Source organism: Cryptotermes secundus, unplaced genomic scaffold (genome assembly GCF_002891405.2).
Source record: "Cryptotermes secundus unplaced genomic scaffold, Csec_1.0 scaffold718, whole genome shotgun sequence".
NCBI classification, from domain to species: domain Eukaryota; kingdom Metazoa; phylum Arthropoda; class Insecta; order Blattodea; family Kalotermitidae; genus Cryptotermes; species Cryptotermes secundus.
This window is the reverse complement of record NW_019723911.1, coordinates 576,863-597,199: the sequence shown is the minus strand read 5'-3', so window position 1 is coordinate 597,199 and position 20,337 is coordinate 576,863. Positions and strand designations below refer to the sequence as shown.

Below are 20,337 nucleotides of genomic sequence, written 5' to 3'. Positions count from 1 at the left end.
GTCACTCACAAGTTAGTTTGATGTTACGTACATTATTAACATTACAGAATCCACATATTCCTGCCAGTTTTAATATGTATTTTGTAATCAACAAGTGTGTAACACCGGTCAAAGTTTGACACTTCTCTGGCCATTATCTCCGTAACCGTTCAACTTTGGACATAGGTGTTTTGGGTTATATCGGCATACTTTAACATAAGGAACACCCTCCCGAAGTTTGGTCCATTCCTCCTGGGACACCCTGCATACAGGTCTCTAATGTTCTTGTTATTACTGTTCATTGCAAGCTCATCAATTTTGTCTTTCAGATATTCCCTCTTTCTGTTCCTGAATTGCCTGCTCATTTCACGTCTTTTATTGTTCAGATTATCCCCATTTATTTCACTTGGATCCTGTAACCACTGCAATTTGGCTTGTTTCCTTCATCAAACTGTGGCTTATGCCTCTTCAGTTCATAATAACCTAGACTCTCTTTGGCAGACATGTTTATATTCTTTCTAATAGTTCCCCAAGCTTTATTAACATCCACCTCAGTTTCCAAGTTTTCCAAAGCTGCAAAGCTATTTGAGATTTCAACACAATACTGCTCTCTACCCTCTACCTCATTTAATTTGAGATTGAATCTCTCCATATGAACTCTTGTGTGTTGTTTGTTTGCTCACTGCCAGTCTTTCCCTAACCTTTGCCACAACCAGGCAGTGGTCAGTATCACAATCTGCTGCCCTGAATGGTACAACAATAAAATAAAATAAAAACATATATTTTATGAAAGTATCAAGTGTAAACCCCAGTTCTGTTAAGTCACAATATAGCGCAAACATTGTGTAAATGTCTCTTTCACAAATTTATTTGAACTACTTTTGTTCTTAATTATGTTTTGAAACTATCTGTAATAATGGCAGACTAAAAATTACTCTAAATGCACAGCCATCTTGATTTCCATCACTGCATTAAACTATATGTTAAATTCCTCTGATAGCAAATATTCTGTACACGAATACTTTATAAGTTAAGAAATATTTTTCGAGAATACATCCCACTCTCCAAGAATCATTTAATTCCATACTAGAAGTCTACTGCCTATAAAGTTTGTACATGCAAAACTTTATGAAAGAATTCTGTAACAACTATGTTATTTAGGGTTTACCTTTTGGAGGTCTGTCAAACACGGACCTCTGAATCACTGTGGGCATCAGTGAGTGCAGTGGAATTATCTGATAGCGGGCTGAAAGCAGTATTAACATTTGTGACAACCATTACCTGAAACACTTTAGATAATAAAACTTTTAAACAATCATACCCCAGAGCAGGGTTTGTTTGAGATACCTGGTGATTTACAAACATGCAGATAGCTCAGTCAGTATAGGGACCAGACTACAGGCTGGACAGCTGAGGATGGATTCCTGACAGGGCAGAAGATTCTTCTCTTTGACTCTGTGACCATCAGCAATGGAGCTGAATAGCCTCCTATCTAATTGATACTGTGGGCTCTGGCAAGTGGGCTGGAGGGTGAAGATGACCATTCCCATCCATCTGGGCTGTGCTATAGCTCAGAAAAGTTAACTGCTGGCACAATTCAGGTCAGGTGGGATTTGTGGTGGACAAGTGGCACTAGGGCAGATTTTCTTTGAGTACTTCAGTCTCACCTGCCAATTCTCATTCCACCAACTGCCCCAGATTCATTAACTGTCCTATACATCAACTCTTAAGCATTGATACTGGAAGGTTGTAAAACAAACATACACATATAGTGTCAACATTAAGAATATATGCAGCTACACCTCCAACCCCATGTCTCTATAGTGTGGTGCTTAGTTATGCACAGGGGCAACTGTACCTCTTTTTACCTGCAGGTGGATATAACAAGAATTACTTAAAAGTGAACAGAAATCTTCAATAGAAAATGAATCTTTATCATAAAGATTGAGGTATTAACTATATTATAGGGCTGGCAGTCATATTTTAATTGTGGACTGACAGCTTATCATGCAGTAACTGGGTATTTTTAATTTCTCATTATTATGAGCATGGCCACATTTTTACTTTGTTGTAGTGGAATGGGGGGGATACTGAAAAAAGAAATTTGCTGGACCATGCATGTGTGCAGCTGTAATAATGTGATGCATGGACAGTAAATATTAATGGGCCAAAATTATTAGGTGACATGAAATAACTGGCTTTGTACTGGATGAATAAGCACTACTGTGTTGAGGCAAGCTCTGCAATCCACCCTCCTCTCATCCAATGGCTACAGCATGTAAAGCAACCAAAGTGTGAAAATGACCTCTACCTAGTACCCATGGCTCCATACATATACAGCTTTACCTCCATGCTCTTTGCAGACTTTATGGCGCAGTGAAAACTATCTGTTCCCATCAATTTACTTCCACTTCCAGGACAACTGGAAAACTGGGGTTTGATTTCCAGCATGGGTGAAGATTATTTTCTTCATCATTGCATCCATTGGTCTGGGGCCCACCAAGCCTCCTATTCAATAAGCTGCAGTGGCTCTTACCCAGGAATGAGTGGGGTGTCCTGTTAACCTCATTTCAAGTTAGTGTTGAAGGTTAAAAAAGACTGAAGCCCTCTACAAGAAGGTGAAAGCTCAGAGTGAGCTACACTGCCAATCTTTACCTTCCATTGGACTAATGAACAAAACACACAAACATTACTTTGACCTGCGCATACATTAACCAGTCAAGTGGTTCTTTTTTGTGTCCTTATCTCTCCCATAGCGGCATATTGAATTCCCCCTGGACATTAAATTTGTCACTGCGGCATTTAATTTTATAATTTTTGCTCCCTTTTTAAAATGCGACATCTCAATCATGTGTTATTATAATATTACTGAACAGAAAGCCTCTGAAAGACAAATTATCAAACTTCACATACCTGTACTTTCATTTCTATAGCCATTACATTAAAGTTTACATATATTTTTTAGTAAAATTCCATACTTATGGCTTTATTCTCAAAAAATCCGCCACTGTTAACACTGACTTCCATTTCCGTTCAACGTACATGATCTAACACGTATGCCTGAGTTGTGCATAATCAATATATGTGTTCTTGACTGGGGTCGGGTGTTCAGAAATGAAACACAATCATAACAGTCAACTGAAAATCTGTGTAGCGACACTGTGTATGCCTCACTGATAAACAGAGTTTCTTATTGCCACGTGGGCTTAAAAATTGTACTTCTCTTGCAAGCTGAAGGCTAGTACGGATGAATGAACTGAACTGTCCTTCCAAACATCACTAAAAAATCGTTATCTTTTACAGACTATGAAATTGTCACTAAAACATTTATACCACCAGAAACATTGCTGCAACTCAAGTGGCAGACACTGTGAATTATTTATAATTATGTAGTTTTCAATACCAGAACTGCGACTGGCCCTAGATTTTAGTGTTAGGTTATAGATGTGCTTTCTAAGAATGTTTGGGCATACCAATTTGTTTCTCTGGCTATTACTTCTGTAATGTCTGGTGTACAAAACAACTCAAAATATTCTGGGATCTTCTAAACCAACATTTATACCAGGCTTGCCAGTAAATGGAAAATGTGGTTGCTCAGCACCTGAATTTGCCCATATGTCAGGTGGCATGCTACTGCTGTCGCTGACATTTTGTTAACCACCTAACAAAATTTTCACATTTATTTCATTATCATTACTATATTCACTCTCTGAAATACCACTGTATTCATTCTCTTGTAACAGTTCTTAAAACGCCTCATCATTTACACACATCTTCTTGGTAGGACCTGCCACAATGTATAGTTGAAAGAACTCCAACCCAGGACAGCTATCAAGCAAGAAACAACTTCCTGTCACACTCTGAAGTAGCTAGAATGTTTTTCAAGTACAATGTACAAGTTTCCATTGCTGACTGGCGTTATATCTACAATGAAGTAGTTAGAAACATGCTTGGAGTCTATACACATCATGGCCACAGTACAGCACATCTACTGATTTCATGACCACTTGACTGGTTAACATGGATGAGGTCTTGCGTGGCAAAATAATGCTGTGTGGGAAAGAGATTCTTAGTACTTCATCAACGAGAGGTACACCCTTTATTCACGTCAGTGTATTTTATGTTTATAAAATGAAACAAACTCCTAACCTACAAATTCTTTTATCCTATATCAAGCTGTTATGAGACCAAATTTGATAATTTTTATGAAAGCTAACACAAATTATTTTTCATATAAAATATTCACATTTTTGGTGTAAGAGTATTTGCATGCATTCACACATGCATGTGCACACACAGAGAAAAATGTGTAAACTGCATAAACTGGAAATTACACAATTAACAACGGAGTAAGATTTTCAAGGCATCATACGTAGGTAAGTCAATAAGTAAATTACAAATGGCTATAGAACTTAAACAAATAAGAGTACTGATTTCAAAAATGCTTTTATTTCTCAACATAATATCCCTGTACACTGAGGTACTTGTCCCATTGTTTCACAAGCCCCTGAAAATCAGCAGCATAAAATTATTTGGGCTGCTGTCAGAACCAAGCGGTGACTTCCCTTTCTACAGCTTCATCGTTGGGAAAATGTTCAGCCGAAAGATGATGCTTAAAGAGGGCTGAACAAATGGAAGTCACTTGGAGTAAGCTCAAGGACTTCCCGCTTGAAATTTTGCAGCGTCTCATTTATCTTGTTGGCAGTATGGGGACACGCGTTGTCATGCAAGAGCAACATGCCTGGTTCTGACAGCAGCCCAAAGAATTTTATGCTGCTGGTGTTCAGGGGCTTATGAAATGATGGGACAAGTGCCTCAATGTACAGGGAGATTATGTTGAGAAACAAAAGCATTTTTCAAATCAGTATTCTTATTTGTTTAAGATCTATATCCATTTGTAACTTACTTATTAACTTACCCTCGTATATACACAGAAAGGTTATGAATCTGCTTCAGATTGTACTTACAGGATGGAAAATTGACGCTTTCTTTAAGCAATTTGTGCAAACTAGAGATCTTATCCCAACCAGGTAGGAAAATTAAGATTGCACCATCATCTTTTGTGACACATATATGCTGAATCAGAGCAACAATTAGATCCAAGTTTATTTCTTCTGATTCAGCACTTTTCAGCATCTCCAACACACGTGATGAATATTTACCCTCTGATGCGAGATACCTAAAAGGAAAGTAAAGCAACAAATGCAAGATTTTAAAAAATTCCATACCAGGGACTGGCAATTTTTCTATTCTTACGTCCTGCCGACGATATGTGATATTAAAGATTACATACTTAGAATTTCTTTTGTTGCACAGTAATTGAGACTAGCTCTTTCTAATGGGCCCAACTATGAGGAGCCTTGCCCCCTTTATACTTGATGATGGAAACACATCCAGCTTCCAAAAATGAAATATCTCCAGTGAGGGACAATGACCGAAATTACGATGGGGTACCCAAAAGAAACCGAACTAATTTTTTTGTGGGCAGAGCTTTTGTAGTACCGCGTTTTGCTGTTATGAGCGCATATAGCTAACATTCCTGAGTTGATAAGCTGATTACTGTTGCTTCAGAAGGTAAGGACTAGTTTCGGCAGAGTTTATAGTGACAACTATTTTGAGTGATCGTCGTTTTTGCAATGGCTAATTTTCATGAACAGCGTGCGGCGGTGAAATTCTGCTTTTTGTTCGGGAAAAGTGGAACAGAAACTCTTGAAATGTACAAGGACGATGCTATGGTTTGAGTGGTTTTCCCATTTAAAAAATGGTGAAATGTCAACTGATGACAAACCTCGTTCTGGTCGTCCTTCCACGGCCCAAACACATGAAAATGTTGAAAAAATTCGTGAAATCATCAAGGAAGATCGATGACGGACCATTGAAGAAATTGTGGAGCTGTCGGGAGTGACTTGGAGCTCAGCGACCAGATTTGTGGCAGTCGGGTGACTGGTTTTTCCATCATGACAATGCCCCTGCTCACACAGCCCTGTCTGTACGATAATTCTTGACCAAAAATGGTATGACCCCTGTTCCTCACCCTCCATACTCACCCGACCTTGCCCCGTGTGACTTTTTTTTTGTTTCCTCGAATGAAAAGAGACATGAAAGGAAAAAACAACGGAGGTGCTGTCAACCATCTCAAAAGATGAATTTAGACAATGTTTTGAAAAATGGAATAAAAGACTAGACAAGTGTATTAGTGTAAGTGGAGAGTACTTTGAAGGGGATTGAAGGTTTGTGCTTAAAATTTGAATAAATAAGTTTAAAAAAAAATAAGTTCAGTTTCTTTTGGGTACCCCCTCGTATAATCATGCTCAAATGCAATAACATTTTCACATTCGATACAGTTCAGAAGATTCAACAGGCCCTAACTAACAACATACACAATGTCAGCAACAAAGACTGGTCTGACCAGTTTCCCAGTAGAACTCTTGTATGGCATGTGGACATGAATGAAAAATCAAGTAAAATATTAGCTTCAGCATCTTGCAGAATGGTTTCTATCAATGTGTTCAAATATCTTCATCATATGCATCCTGTTGTATATCATCATTAACCCTTTAGTTCCGGGCTCAGTGCACTGCACCCCATCAGTTTCTGTCACATGCCGCCGGTGTCAGTGCAGGGTACGCGTATTGCAGCTCTAAGTTCCAGCTCGTATTTTGAACTGTTGTCAGTCATGTAAATTAATTCTTTTGGTATGAAATTAAAGAGGAAATTTGAGGCTATCATTTCATATATTCACTGTCCCACTTTGAACTTCCTGTGGGAGTTGCAATACATTTCAATTCTTTGAAAAAGTTTTCTATTTCAACACTTGGTGCGCTTGTTACCATACAAACCTACCTCTGCCTAGGGGAATTCTTATGAACTAAATATGTTAGATCGATACTGTGTACTCTCCTCTATCCTGATCAAATGAAAAGTCGATTCTCTTGAGGCATATTCTGAACTGTGCTGCTTCAACATTGGTATTTGTAACTACGAGAAGACACGCGGAGAATCTACGACTTTGAGACGTGATGTTGACTCTAATAAGTGTGTTTTGACTGCTATTGTAGCAAATGATAAGCAGTTCGCTATATGAATGATACCATTGTACCCCCTTTTGTTCTATAAATACGCATCACGCAATCTGGTTAGCCAAGGCCGGCTGCAAGGAATGAAGTGGCCAGCTGTGTTGTGTCATGACCAGTACAACAGCCGTTCAAACCACTCTGGTCACGCCTGTTGCTATACGAACTTGAACCATCTCGAGCATCATTTTCTCTGTGCTTCAAGTCGCCGCTGATGACGCTGCTTCCGGCATCAGTTTTCGGTCTCTCTCTTCGTCTGATGCCTACCCTTTGACCTGTCCAGCAAGGGAGGCCCTGCCAGTAGCTATGCTACCGCTGGTATAGCTCTCAGGGTCCTTGGCATACTCAAACACCCTCACCACGATAAGGTGGAGACACCAACGAGGGGTGGAGAATATATATACTTCAAATTGAAACAGAACACAGTTTTATCAGATTCGGAATTAGACACTGAAAATAGATGTTTTTGCTTTTCTCGATTCTATAGTAAATGACAGAATCGAGCACACAAATGACAGCACACACATCCATTGGGAGAATATGCAAAACTGTAAGGGACAAAAAGAAATTTCTGAATGTGATGATAATATGTAGGAATAACAGAAGGAAAAGAATAGCTCAATTGTCAATCAGAATTCAGTTAACTGAGGGACTCTTTGAAATATGCTAATGCTGTAGAACACAAAGTGCCAGATCAACACTCGTCTAACAAAACAGTGCACTGTCTAAGAGAAAGAAATTTTATAAGCAGGATTCCACCAACTCAAAACCACACAAACGGCATGTTGTGTGTCAAAAACTGTGTACTGGTGTGACACGTGTAATGTGGGACCCTGTGTGGAATGTTTTCATGACTAACACACCCAGCTGAACTTCTAAGGTAATAAGATATTATCATTCATAATGTTTATAAGCTTACTGTGCCAAAAATAATTTTAAAGCAGTGAGGATCAATACACTGATTCTATATACATTTCTGAATGTAGTGTGAAAATTAGAAAAACAGAACTCCAGTTTTTCCCAATTTATTACACTTTAAGTGAAATGTTGCACTCTCCGATTTAAATATTCTGTGGCATACGAGTTCAGTAGGAATTTAAATGCCCTTCAGCGGTGAAGGGTTAACGGCAAAGGATTTAGCCATTGACACAATAATATTTAATGAAGCCAAGGTAATTCTCAACAATTACCTTGGCTTATTTAATTAAATATTGTGTTGATGGCTAAACCTTTTTCAGATAATGTTCAAATATGAAGCTGATGAGTTTACTGTAAATAATGGTCTGTCACTTGATTTGCTGTTGGGCACATTTTTTCCAGTGGATTCTCAAACAACAGTTTCCATGGATACAATTTCTGTACCACTGTCATGATCCCATTGCTTGTAAGCTACTACTGTATGGAAAATCCACACACACCTTCCTTTGCCTGGATTAATATGACTGGTTGAATCTCTGAGAGGAGGGGCTTGCATAAGCATATATATATATATATATATGCTATAAAGAAAACTATTACATTCAAAACAGATCATTAAATGAACTTAAATGACTATTTTATCCCATCAAACAACTAACATCAAGGGCTTTCAAAATAAAAAAAATTACTAAGTAACACAAAGAGGCATCATATTTCCTAAATGTTACCAAAAGATACCACACCTAAAACCAATCTTAGGGGAATCTGAAGCAGACTTAAGACCTTTCAAGAATCATACAATATGTATGCTCACATTATGTCACTTAGGATTGATTAACAGAGGTATAATCACAGTAAAGTGCAATGTGGAATTTTGTAACCACTCTCCCCAGAAGAAATTCACCCAGAATCATCAGTGAGAATTTATACCTTTCTGGAAAAGTAAGAAGTGATGCTAAGATCTGACCAAAGCACAAATTTTTGTACTCCCCATTTTTTTCTTGTTGTGTGTCCTAATGTTCTGACCAAATATGGATGTCATTATTCTGTAAGGCTTAAGTAATTAAAACCGTAACTAAAGCTTTTAATCCATGTGTGCTGTAGTTCCACCTTCATTACCTATTCCAAAACCCTGCCTGCACGCATATATGCACACACCATCTGCAAGGAGCCACACTGGTGCTGGAAAATGCTGTATCACACCTAAAGAAGGGTGACTTAATGTCCAAGCGGCGATGTATTTTCCTGACATACTAGCATAACATCACACTGTCTTCCACATCAGAATCATTAGCCTGAAATAATTCTTCTAGAAGAACAAGAACAGGAATATAGTGGTACCTTCCATTCAAGCGTTCTAACTAAAATCCCGCTTATATTTCTCATTTGCCCCATGTATGCTACAAGCCTCACCCATATCATCCTTTGTTAATTTGATTACATGATATGGTAATACCTGATAAACAGTACAAATTCATGTGAATCAAATGCTGATTCATAAATGTACGACCCTTACCTCACATATGGCTCAATGAAATTTTCAAATTCCTGAACTTTCCTTACTCTTGCTTTGACAAATTTCAAGTGTTTCTTCCATCCTTGAGTATCTGGTACTCTTGTTGGTTCAATCTCAAACCTTAAAAAGAATCATACTATCATGAAATATGTAAACACTGAAACAGCCATCCAAACTCCATCTGGTTATTACTTATATTACAAACTAAAGTTATATGACATGTTTAAATCTGAACATAAGTGACCATCGTCATGTTATAAGTGTACAAGCATCTCTTGACTTAAATTTATGTGAATTCTGCATTAAAGTGATGTCATGTGATTTGCTTTTTAGTTTATTCTTTTAGTAAATATTTAAAAATTACAAAATTATTTTCCTAAAATAAAAAATAAGATTTGTAAACGACTACCATAATGGTATTAAAGTTAAATGAATTATGTATTATTCAACAAAAACTTGAAATCAGAAAAGCTATAACTTTTTAAGAAATGCCCTTGGGTTACATACAAACTCCTTTACTTATTTTGCTTTCCAGAAAGTATCCTGCAGAACATGACATGTGACAATGGAACTCCTGTATAAAGTTCTTATTTTCAGCCATACTTATTTAGTATCTCTCTCTCACACACACATGCACACACAAATGGGATTCATATCCTCTACAATATACAACTCACAAAATTTAAAACTGCTGTGAACACTAAAAAAGCCAAAATAATGACACATAATTGCCGTGACCCAAAACTACTCCTTTGTTCAGAATCAGGAAAATTTTCAGAATTAAGGGTGCAACCAAGAACTCTAATAGGCATGGAATGCAGCTGAAGAAAAGTCTATGCATGCTGGACTTGCATTTTTAATAATGCAGAAAGAATTAAACATTTCTCAGTTCTATCACTTCTATTGATAAGCACACAAAATTTCTGAGTCATGCAAGTACATCTGTGACTTTCAAATGTTTTTGTTGACACTTTTTCATCATTCTGGTCATGGAGCTGCACAAGGAAGTATACACTGGGAGCTCAAACTGAGACAAAGCCATGAGAAGTGCCCATGGACAACATGAAGACATTTTCCTCAACCTACAGACATGGAGCCTCAATACCTGATACTGCTGCTATCCAAGGAAGGCAGAAGATAGGTAACAGCCAGTATAGGAGACACTGGAGAGTTGAGATTAAATGAACTGATAGGTTGAAGGAGCCTAGTGAGACCACATGGCAGATTGCTGCTGTAACTGCCGACAGCAGAATTAGTCATTAGCACTGATAAACGTTGGCCGTCAGGTTGTGTGCTCTTTTCGTTGCAGTAAGTCGCATTAATAGTCAGTCTGTTTTAGAGGTGTCGATAGGTATTAGATGTTTATACTGAAATGAAGTTCACTATTGAACAATGTGTGTTTATTGTCAAAACTTTTGCAAGGAAAAAACTTACAGATACTATATCCATAAGTTTCGTCATAATTATCCTGATTTGCCAGTTCCCACAAAGTTGTGTGTATCCAAGCTTGTGAAAAAGTGAAGGGCCACAGGTTCAGTGTGTGACATAAAGAAGCAATTGAAAATGATTGTGCCAACTGAAGAAAAGGTTTAGGATATATAAGCACAACTATAGATCAGTCCTCGAAAATTGTTAAGACATTCAGCATAGGAAACCGGTGTTTTGCTAGGATCTGCTTTCACAGCCATAAAATTAATAAAATTTTGCCTGTATAAAAATAACAGTTGTGCATGAGCTGAAGAACCAAATTATGCAGCAAGAATTCGTTTTTGCAACTGGCTGCTGCAAAATGTGCACGATGGAATTGTGGATCCACAGCTTCTGTTCACGACTGATGGAGTGTGGTTTCATGTTAGCGGTCATGTCAATGCACAAAATGTAAGATTACGGAGTGATGAAAATCCTCATGCTATACAGCAAGTGCTATGACATGGTGAAAAGGCAGGGGTGTGGTGTGCTGTAAGTTTGCGGCGAATCAAGGGCCCTTATTTTTCTATGAAACCGTGAACTCAGACTGCTATGTTAATGATATACTGAATCTTTTTCTTCAATCAGCTGACTCCTGAAGAAATACAATATGGGTATTTTCAGCAAGACAATGCTAATGCACATACGGCTAATGCATCCATGGTTGCAATATGGGAAGTGTATGAAGACAGAACAATCAGCAGGGTACTGTGGCATCCCAGATCCCCAGACCTCAGTTTCTGCAATTTTTATCTTTGGGGAAACCTAAAGAGAAAAGTCTACAAGAATAATCCTTGCACCACTGAAGCTCTGAAGAATGAAATAACATGCATAATTGGTTCAGTTACTATGGACAAACTTCAGAAATTGTCTCATAATTTATTTATGCGATGCGAGGCATGTTTGTAAGCAGAAGGGGGTCACTTTCAGCACCTGTTATAAAGCATGGCAAGTTTGTGTTATCTTTTTACAGTATTCCTATAAATGTGTGCATGTACATAAACTGATGTGAGGGAATCAGCAACAAGACTCCACTCTCGCTAGCGGGGAAGGCCACAGTAATTGCAGAGAAACATTCCATCCACTAGCGAGAGTTTGCGTGTTTATCAGCACTAATGACCCATTCCACTATCGACAGTTACAGCTGCAATCTGTGAGGAATGTTGTGCCTGCTCAGCCCTGTTACCAGGTTTCCTTGGTGATTAAACACCATTTACTACAATTAACAATAAATGACAGCAGTATAAGAACACATATGCCCCACATTGATGTATTATTATGAAAGATAAACTTTGTGAAAAGGGAACTATGTATCAGTAAATTGAAATCCTTGGAACTATGGGAACAAGACTAGACCAGATACAGGTTCCTTCAAAAACATTCTGTGCACTCACAGTAGGCCAGAATAAAATGAGGGGGGGGGATTGATTTTCCTGAAGTTGAATTGTGGTCCAGAATTTACTTCATTAAGAAACAACATTTTTTCTGCCAACATTTGTAACTGGGAATTTTATATCTACTGCTGTCTTAAGAGGAAGGCGAATAAGGTTACAGAAGGTTTCACAGTTCGTACTGCACAGGTCTGGCCTTTGAATCTCTGGGTGTAGAGAGTGACAGCCGCTCAGTGGGACCAGATCAGAATCAATCAATCAGTCCATAGGCATCACACCACTACTCACCTTATTATCAATGTATTTCTTTTGGAGTTGCAGAGCTGGGTTCCAAATTGTATTCTTCATTATTTAGGAAAATGAGGTTCATATGGAATGGAAGAAAAAAGAAACTAATCTAGAAGTATGATTCGAAAATGTCAAGGAAATGTAATGTGTGGATGGCACATGGGCTGAAGTGGTTTCAAACATTAAAGTTCCTCTGAAGCAGGAAACACATTTGGTATATCCACTGAGTTATGATACAAGTTGTATTGTACCTGGTCATCTGCAGGACATCCTCCAAGTAGTACTCTTTCACTGGATATGTGAAGCCTGGTATGTTCAGACAGGGACAGTCACCATAGTACTTTGAAAACTGCTCTGCATTTAATGTGGCACTCATCAAAATTACTTTCAAATCTGATCTCTGAAAAATTAAAAGAAAAAGGTTATATGTATATACATTTCACTGCCTCTTAACCTTTTCCAAATAACAAGTTGGTAAAACAGCAATGTTTTTCCTGGGGTAAACCAGCTCAGCCCCTCTTGAGGAGCTACTCCAGAATTTCCTAAAACTTTATGGAACCTGAAGGTTCATTACCATGTTCACAACAGTTCTCCACTGTTCCCTATCCTGAGCCAGATCAATCCAGTCCATACCACGCTACTGTATCTCTCTTTAATGCTACATTCCATGCCCATCTCATCCTCCTCGAGTTGTTCATTCTAATTATACTTGTCAAAGAGTAAAAGTTATGAAGCTCTTCATTTTGCAGTTTTCTTCAACCTCCTACCACTTCATCCTTCTTCAGTCAAAGTATTCTCCTCAGCACTCTGTTCTCAAATAGCCTCAGTCGATGTTCCTCCATTGATGTTAGAGAGAAAGTTTCACACCCACACAGAACCACAGGCAAAATTATAGTTTAGTATATTCTAATTTTTAACTATTTTAGACAGTAGACAAGAAGACAAATGTTCTAGAATGAATGGTAGTAAGCACTAACCAAATTCAATCTCCCTTTAATATCCTCCAGAATCAAATTTTGATTTGTTACAGTCATCCCCAAATGTTTGAACTGTGACACATTTTCAAAAGATCTGTTAGCTATCTTTATACCATGATTACTATCATCACTTAAAGTTTCTGTGTTTTTCTTATGGTATCAATGTTATTGCCCAGCAGATTTACATCATCTGCATAGACCAGCAGCTGATGTGTTCCATTTAATTTCAGTCCCATCTGGTTTCCCTGGACCTTTCTAATGACATATTCTGAAGCAAACCTCAAAAGCAATGGCGATAAAGCATCTCCTTGTTTTAGACCATTCTGGAAAGGAAAATTATCAGACAAATGTTTACCTATATGGACTTTACTACATGTTTGGTATAGACACATTTTAATCTGCCTAACTAGTTTCATGGGTACCCCAAACTCTATGAGAATACTGTACAAAACTTCCTTCCTAACTGAATCATGGGCTTTCTTGAAGTCTATGAATAGCTCATGTACTGTCACAGAGTACTCCCGTTTTTCTCCAGTATCTGACAAATGCAAAAAATCTGACCTGTAGGTGACCTTTTACAATAAAATCCACACTGATGATCTCCAATAATTTCGTCTATATATTGTAGCCATACCACTGACACCACCAGCTTTATTTGTAATCAAGATTTATTTTTATGGTAATTATGCATAGGATGTAATAAGGAACATTCAAGGGTGACTTAGCCCGATTCTTGGTTTCAAGAATAGGGTCTGTTTCACTCCCACAAAGACCAGGCAGGAAGCACCCCGCAGAGTGTTCCTGGAAATTCAGTTAGAAAGTTGACCAGCGGGATCCTTTGGTAAAGTTATACTTGACAGGTTTTGAACCCCTAAGTCAAAAGTGGGAAGGCCAGCAACCCACGATACTGGTATAATTTTTCAAGCCGCTGTCAAAAACGATGTTAGGACTTTAAGGTTCAAAGTCCCAAACTAAAGCTAGGTGATTGGAGCAGTGAGAATTGTGGCTAACTCCCTAAATTCGAATTGTTCCAATCTGCCGAAATTAGGGTAGTAACTTGAAGGCAGAGTTGAACTGTGAAGATTTCTCGCTTCAAAGCAGAGTCAAGTTGCTAAAACAGTGTCTGAACAACTCTCAAACTGTAAAGCTGAAAAAATGGCATCACTGGCAGCTTGGTTTGAAAGTCAAAGTTAAAAACATAATTATATTTAAGTGTGTTACTGGAACAATCTCTGAATAACTCTGCAAAATTAATTAGACGCAAAAATTAGTGTGAATCTTAATTTGGCTTAAAAGTTTAAGTGAAAGTGTAATCACTTCTACGTGTTGTGCTAAAAAGCAGTTGCTAAATAACCAGCCATGGATCCGGTCGCCAACGTTTGAGTGATTTCAAGGTGTTTTAAGGGATTAAGGACAAGTGCTGTTACCTGAATATCAAAAAGTGCTCATTAAACAGTGTGTGGTAGTGCCTAGCTACAAACACTCTTATCTTTCCCGCTAACGCGAGGCCCGTATTCACCCTGAGACAGAATCTCATCGCTCTAGTGCGAATGCAGTAACTACCACCTGTAGTTTCCGGTTCATCCTCCCTTTTTCCTAAAAAATAAGCCTTTATAGTAAGCTTACTGGTGCCCAGGATTCATGTAACCCATATCCCGCAAACATCAAATATCCACAACACCAACAAAAAGGGAAGCAGAACTGGACAAGAAGGACGCAGCAGCAACCAGCAAACTCAGAGTACCAACAGGTGAGAGGGAACGGCTAGAGGAGCAGCTGCAACCCGCACCAAAGGGGCCAAGAGGATGGTAAGAGAGGAGATGGCACCAACGTAAGGGTTGGACAGTCACAATATGGACTTAACCCTGAGAAAAGGACACTGGATATGACTTTGTATGAAGTTGATAAGAGTGATATCTCACAATAATTACTACAACCTTCACCCTTCTTGTAAACTGGTACAACACTAGACTCCTTCCACTGATCAGTCAATTCTTCTTTAATCCAAATAGAATTAACAAGTTTATGGATCTCAGACCATAATGTTTCAATTCCTGCTTGAAATCAGTTCTGCTGGAATTTGATCTCTACCTGGCGATTTACACTTTTCGAACTTTGCAATAGCAATTTCAACCTCAAAAGGACTCAAAGGGTACTACTAATGGCTCAGCTGTATATATTTCTACCTGCCTAACATCACTGACATTTTATGTACATTCGACAACTGAGAGAACTAAGTTAATTCTGGGTTGGTAACCCCTCATAAAGTCATTTCTTCCTCTATGCAGGTTTCTACTGTTCTTGTTCATACCGTTCATTGCAAGCTCATTGATTTTGTCTTTCAGTCTACAAAATGTATTACTAAAACATCTTCTAACTACCCAATTCCACAGATCATATTCATTATCAAGTTTAAAAGAGCCCACCACTGTTCCTCATCCTGCGTTAGACAAATTACATCAAATTTGAGGACCATACTAATATTATCACCCCATCAGTGCCTAGGTCTCCTATATAGTCTCTTCTCTTTACTAACTTTTCACCTTGTGTGAGATACACATTAGAACAGACACACACAATATTCTTTGACCTAACAAACCTGACTTCTAACCATGCTTGGCCTATTGTGATTTCACTGTCTTCACAAAACACAGGATTTTACGAAAGGTAGGGCCACTATCAGGATTTCACTGAAGTATCAACTTTAATGTCAGTACCACTTTGGCAGGCGGGTCTGTTGAAGTATCTGATCACCGTATAACAACCTCCATGACACCTTGTAAGCATGAAAGCTTCATAAAAAATACAATATATTTTGGTAACAACACTACCTAGCAAGAATACACTTGGCTTCTCAAAATGAACTGTAATATTCTCAACAAACCAAACACTGAGGTGAAATGGTCAGCACTCCTTCATATTCAAGAGATCCTGGGTTCCGCAACTGAGCGTCTTTGTGGTTTTCCTCAAGCCTTCCAGACAACTGTATAGAAAGCATCTCAAATACACAACTGCTTCCATTCACACCAATGCCAATTCATGATTCACTATAAATCCCGTGACTGAACACTGCATCTAAGCTACTGACAGTATCATAACATAAATTATAAATAAATTGTAAATAAAAATAATCTAAACAAACCTTCTGGATGATATCTTTGAGAATGGTCATAACAAAGTCACTGATGACATCGCGTTCGTGTATTTCATCCAAGACAATATGAGACACTTCTCTAAGAACTGGGTCAGATTGCATCCATTGAAGCATTACACCAGTGGTGCAAAACAATATAGAGCCCTTCTTGCGTGGCATCCGCCTATAAACAGATATCAAATGGTATAAATTCCTGCTATGTTGTTGTAAATATGATCCAATCAAGGGCTTATGTAGTGACAATTTTCAACATTCCAATATCTACTACAAAACACGGTGTTCTTAGTTGAATTAATATGTCTGGCACACACACAAAGTCTAGATGACTGTAGGAGAATACAGGGAAGTAGACTTGTGGGGGTAGGCACAAAAGCTTTGAGATGTAGAAGGAGCAGATCCATGGAACTCCTTCCTGTAGCCTCTGTATAACCATACATACTGGCTGATTGCAATGAAACAACAGGTCTTAGTGTGACATTAGAAAGGAATCAATTCATTATCAAAGCCCCATATAGCCAGAAACTGAAACCCATGAAAGATACAGCGTAGTACCAAATATCCATGAGGTACCAGAAAACATTTGCAAAAACAGGAATGAAATTGAATAAGAACAGAATTCATATCACAAACAACATTCTGAGGCGAATTAAAAAAGAAGAGGCCAATAATTGACATTTAGGAATCAAAAAACTGCATATAAAGCACATCTACTGAATGCAAAATGGAATATACAGGGTAAAAAATTACAAATGTGACACCAAAAACAGCAGAACACTCCTGGAATGAGGGTAACCGAGTTTTGTTAAAAAAAAAAAAAAACTTTATTAATCCATATAATTTTAATGTCACTACTAGATACAACATATGTTTATTTCTCTACATAGTCCCCATTGTGATTCAGACTTTTAACAAACTTGATGATCCCCTCATCATTAAAGTCGGATGCCAGTCCATTTTACAAGTCTGTAACTGTTTCTTTCACGTCTTCATCAGTTGCCATCCATTTTCCATTTTTTGTATCAGAGATGAACTCTTGACAATCTCATAGAGGAAAGATTGCGAAATACGTAGGTTGTACCAAACGTCATGAGCAACATTTTTTTGCATGCAACCTGGAAACAGCAGAAAAAAGAGAGTACGGTGGTAGGTGGAACCAGCTGTTGTGTTAACCTTGAGTGTCTTGTGACGTCAATAGCTTGCATCACGTGACCAGTATCACTCCTAACAAAATGGCCGACAATGATATGTCGTTTCGCCAGTGTGCTGTCACTGAATTTCTTGTGAAAGAGGAAATCCCTGCTGCAGAAATTCACCAGAGACTTCAGCGTGCTTATGGAAGTGTGTGCATGGGTGTGAGCAGTGTTCGAAGATGGGTGAAACATTTTAAAGATGGGAACACCAGCATTGAAGATGAGCCTCGGAGTGGTCGTCCTTGAACAGCCTCAACTAAACGAAACAAGGAAAGAGTGGGTGAGATCATTCAAGATGACAGACATGTGACTGTGGACACAATAGCCCGAAAACTTGGAATAGGGCACAGTGCAGTACAGGAGATGATTGAAAGCTTGGGCTATAGGAAAGTTTGTGCTCATTGGGTCCCATGGTTATTGACCGAAGGCCACAAAGGTCAGTGAAAAGCCATCACTTCAGAACTGCTGCAGAGATATCGACAGGAAGGTGATGATTTTTTGTTCCGTCTTGTGACAGGCGACGAAAGCTGGTTTCACCATTTTGAGCCTGAAACAAAATGGCAGAGTATGGAATGGCACCATCTGCATTCTCCATCAAAAAAGAAGGCAAACACAGTGCCATCTGCTGCGAAGGTGATGGGCACAGTCTTCTGGGATGCAGAGGGGTTTCTTCTGGCTGAATTCCTGGAACATGGGCAAACCATCAATGCTGTTCGTTATGTCCAGACGTTGCACAAGCTCCGTTGTGCACTGCGTGATAAATGTCCGGGACGAAACATCATCCTGCAAGACAACGCTCACCCCCACGCAGCTCACCTCACATTGGAAGCAACTGCAAAGATGGGGTGGGAAGTTCTTCCATAGCCCTCCTATAGCCCTGATCTTGCACCCTCCGACTACCATCTTTTCGGACTTGTGAAGGATCAGCTGCATGGACGTTTTGAGACAAGGGAGACAATTCAGAAAGCAGTGCGTCAGTGTCTTCGGATGGCTGGAATGGAATTATACAGAAGGGGAATTTTAAAACTCCCAGAACACTGGGAGAAATGTGTACAAAGAAGTGGCGATTATGTGGAAAAATAAAGAAAGGTCTGTAGATTGAGGTGGTGTATTTGGTTTGTCAATAATAAAGCACGTTACTTTACAAAAAATTGTTGCTCATGACTTTCAGTATAACCCTCGTATATGGGAAAACTTCATGAAGCTCATCAATAGTGAATAGCCTGTTTTCATGAATGTAATCATCAACCCCGTCATTCAAATCCTTGGTGATGATAGATGGGAGTCCATATCATGCTTCACTGTGCACGTGTCTTTTCCCCCCCCCCCACTAAACAAACGACACCATTTACACACATCACCCTTGTCATGACACCTTCCCCATACACATCAACAAGTTGGCGATGGATTTTGGGAGGGTGAATGTTTTTCTTGTTCAAAAATTGAATCACCAAACGCACCTCACAATCAGTGGGAGTAGTGATCGACGTGGTTCTTTATAAAGCACTGTAGCACAGCAACCAATTCACTCAATGGCTCAGTAAACACTGGAGACATGGCAGAGGGTCCGACAACAGCTCCTCACTTTCAAAAACCTCTGGTCGATGACCTGTGTGGGCAGGGTAGGCAAATGGTTCTTACTTTAAAAATGACTTATGTACTTACTTTTCTAGTCTAATTTGGTAGCCGACACTCTCTTCTCCACAAACTTCATCCCTCTCCTCAGCTACTCGAGATGCTACCGATGTGGCACTAATTCTGCGAGGTTGAGTGCATATAATACGGCACACAGATCCTTTATCCTTCATGATATAACTGTCAAGAATAAACTGTGCTACCTGGGTAGTTTTGCCACATCCTGAAACAGAAGTGTTCAATGGTTTGTGGCAATGGCTGAGTCATTAGATTGCAATTATGCTGGACAATATCCGTTCTCTCAAATATATACTACATACAAATATGTAACTTCCTTTTTTCATTTTCATCTGTTCTATTTCCTACCATGTACCTAATAGGAAACACCCAATGATATTATGAAATTTATCCTCTATTCTTGACAACATGAGTAGCTGCAGGCATTAAAGCAATGGGCAACTGTTACAATAGAATTTTTAAATGCAAATTTAATCTCAGTTTCCAACATTTTTTAAGTACATCAACATACAAGGTGTGGCAATATAATTCTCACAATTCTTGCAGTATGCTGCTGGGGTGCTGAGTCGGGCTAACTCATGTACCCAAGTATGTCTGGCCATGTTCCACCTTGTGACTACATGAGCCACAGATCAAATGAGTCATTCATTTCCAAGCAGCAGATGAAGCAGTACGTGTTCGCGGTATACTGTTGACAGAAAAATGAGTGACAAGAATCTGGAGCAGTGGAT

General features: G+C 38.8%; 1 protein-coding gene across 8 annotated transcripts in view; it reads right to left on the bottom strand.

The window, feature by feature from the left end:
* LOC111862126 (ATP-dependent DNA/RNA helicase DHX36) overlaps nucleotides 1–20,337 on the bottom strand; it is a 58,369-nt gene that overhangs the window by 24,398 nt on the left and 13,634 nt on the right. For all 8 annotated transcript variants that reach the window (XM_023847279.2, XM_023847275.2, XM_023847271.2 and 5 more), the window contains exons 6-11: nucleotides 19,619–19,811; nucleotides 16,752–16,926; nucleotides 12,884–13,032; nucleotides 9,487–9,606; nucleotides 4,947–5,158; nucleotides 1,148–1,225 (exon numbers count right to left, since the gene is read on the bottom strand). In XM_023847279.2, coding sequence (XP_023703047.1) covers nucleotides 1,148–1,225; nucleotides 4,947–5,158; nucleotides 9,487–9,606; nucleotides 12,884–13,032; nucleotides 16,752–16,926; nucleotides 19,619–19,811 — 927 coding nt within the window. The remainder of the gene's footprint in view (nucleotides 1–1,147; nucleotides 1,226–4,946; nucleotides 5,159–9,486; nucleotides 9,607–12,883; nucleotides 13,033–16,751; nucleotides 16,927–19,618; nucleotides 19,812–20,337) is intronic.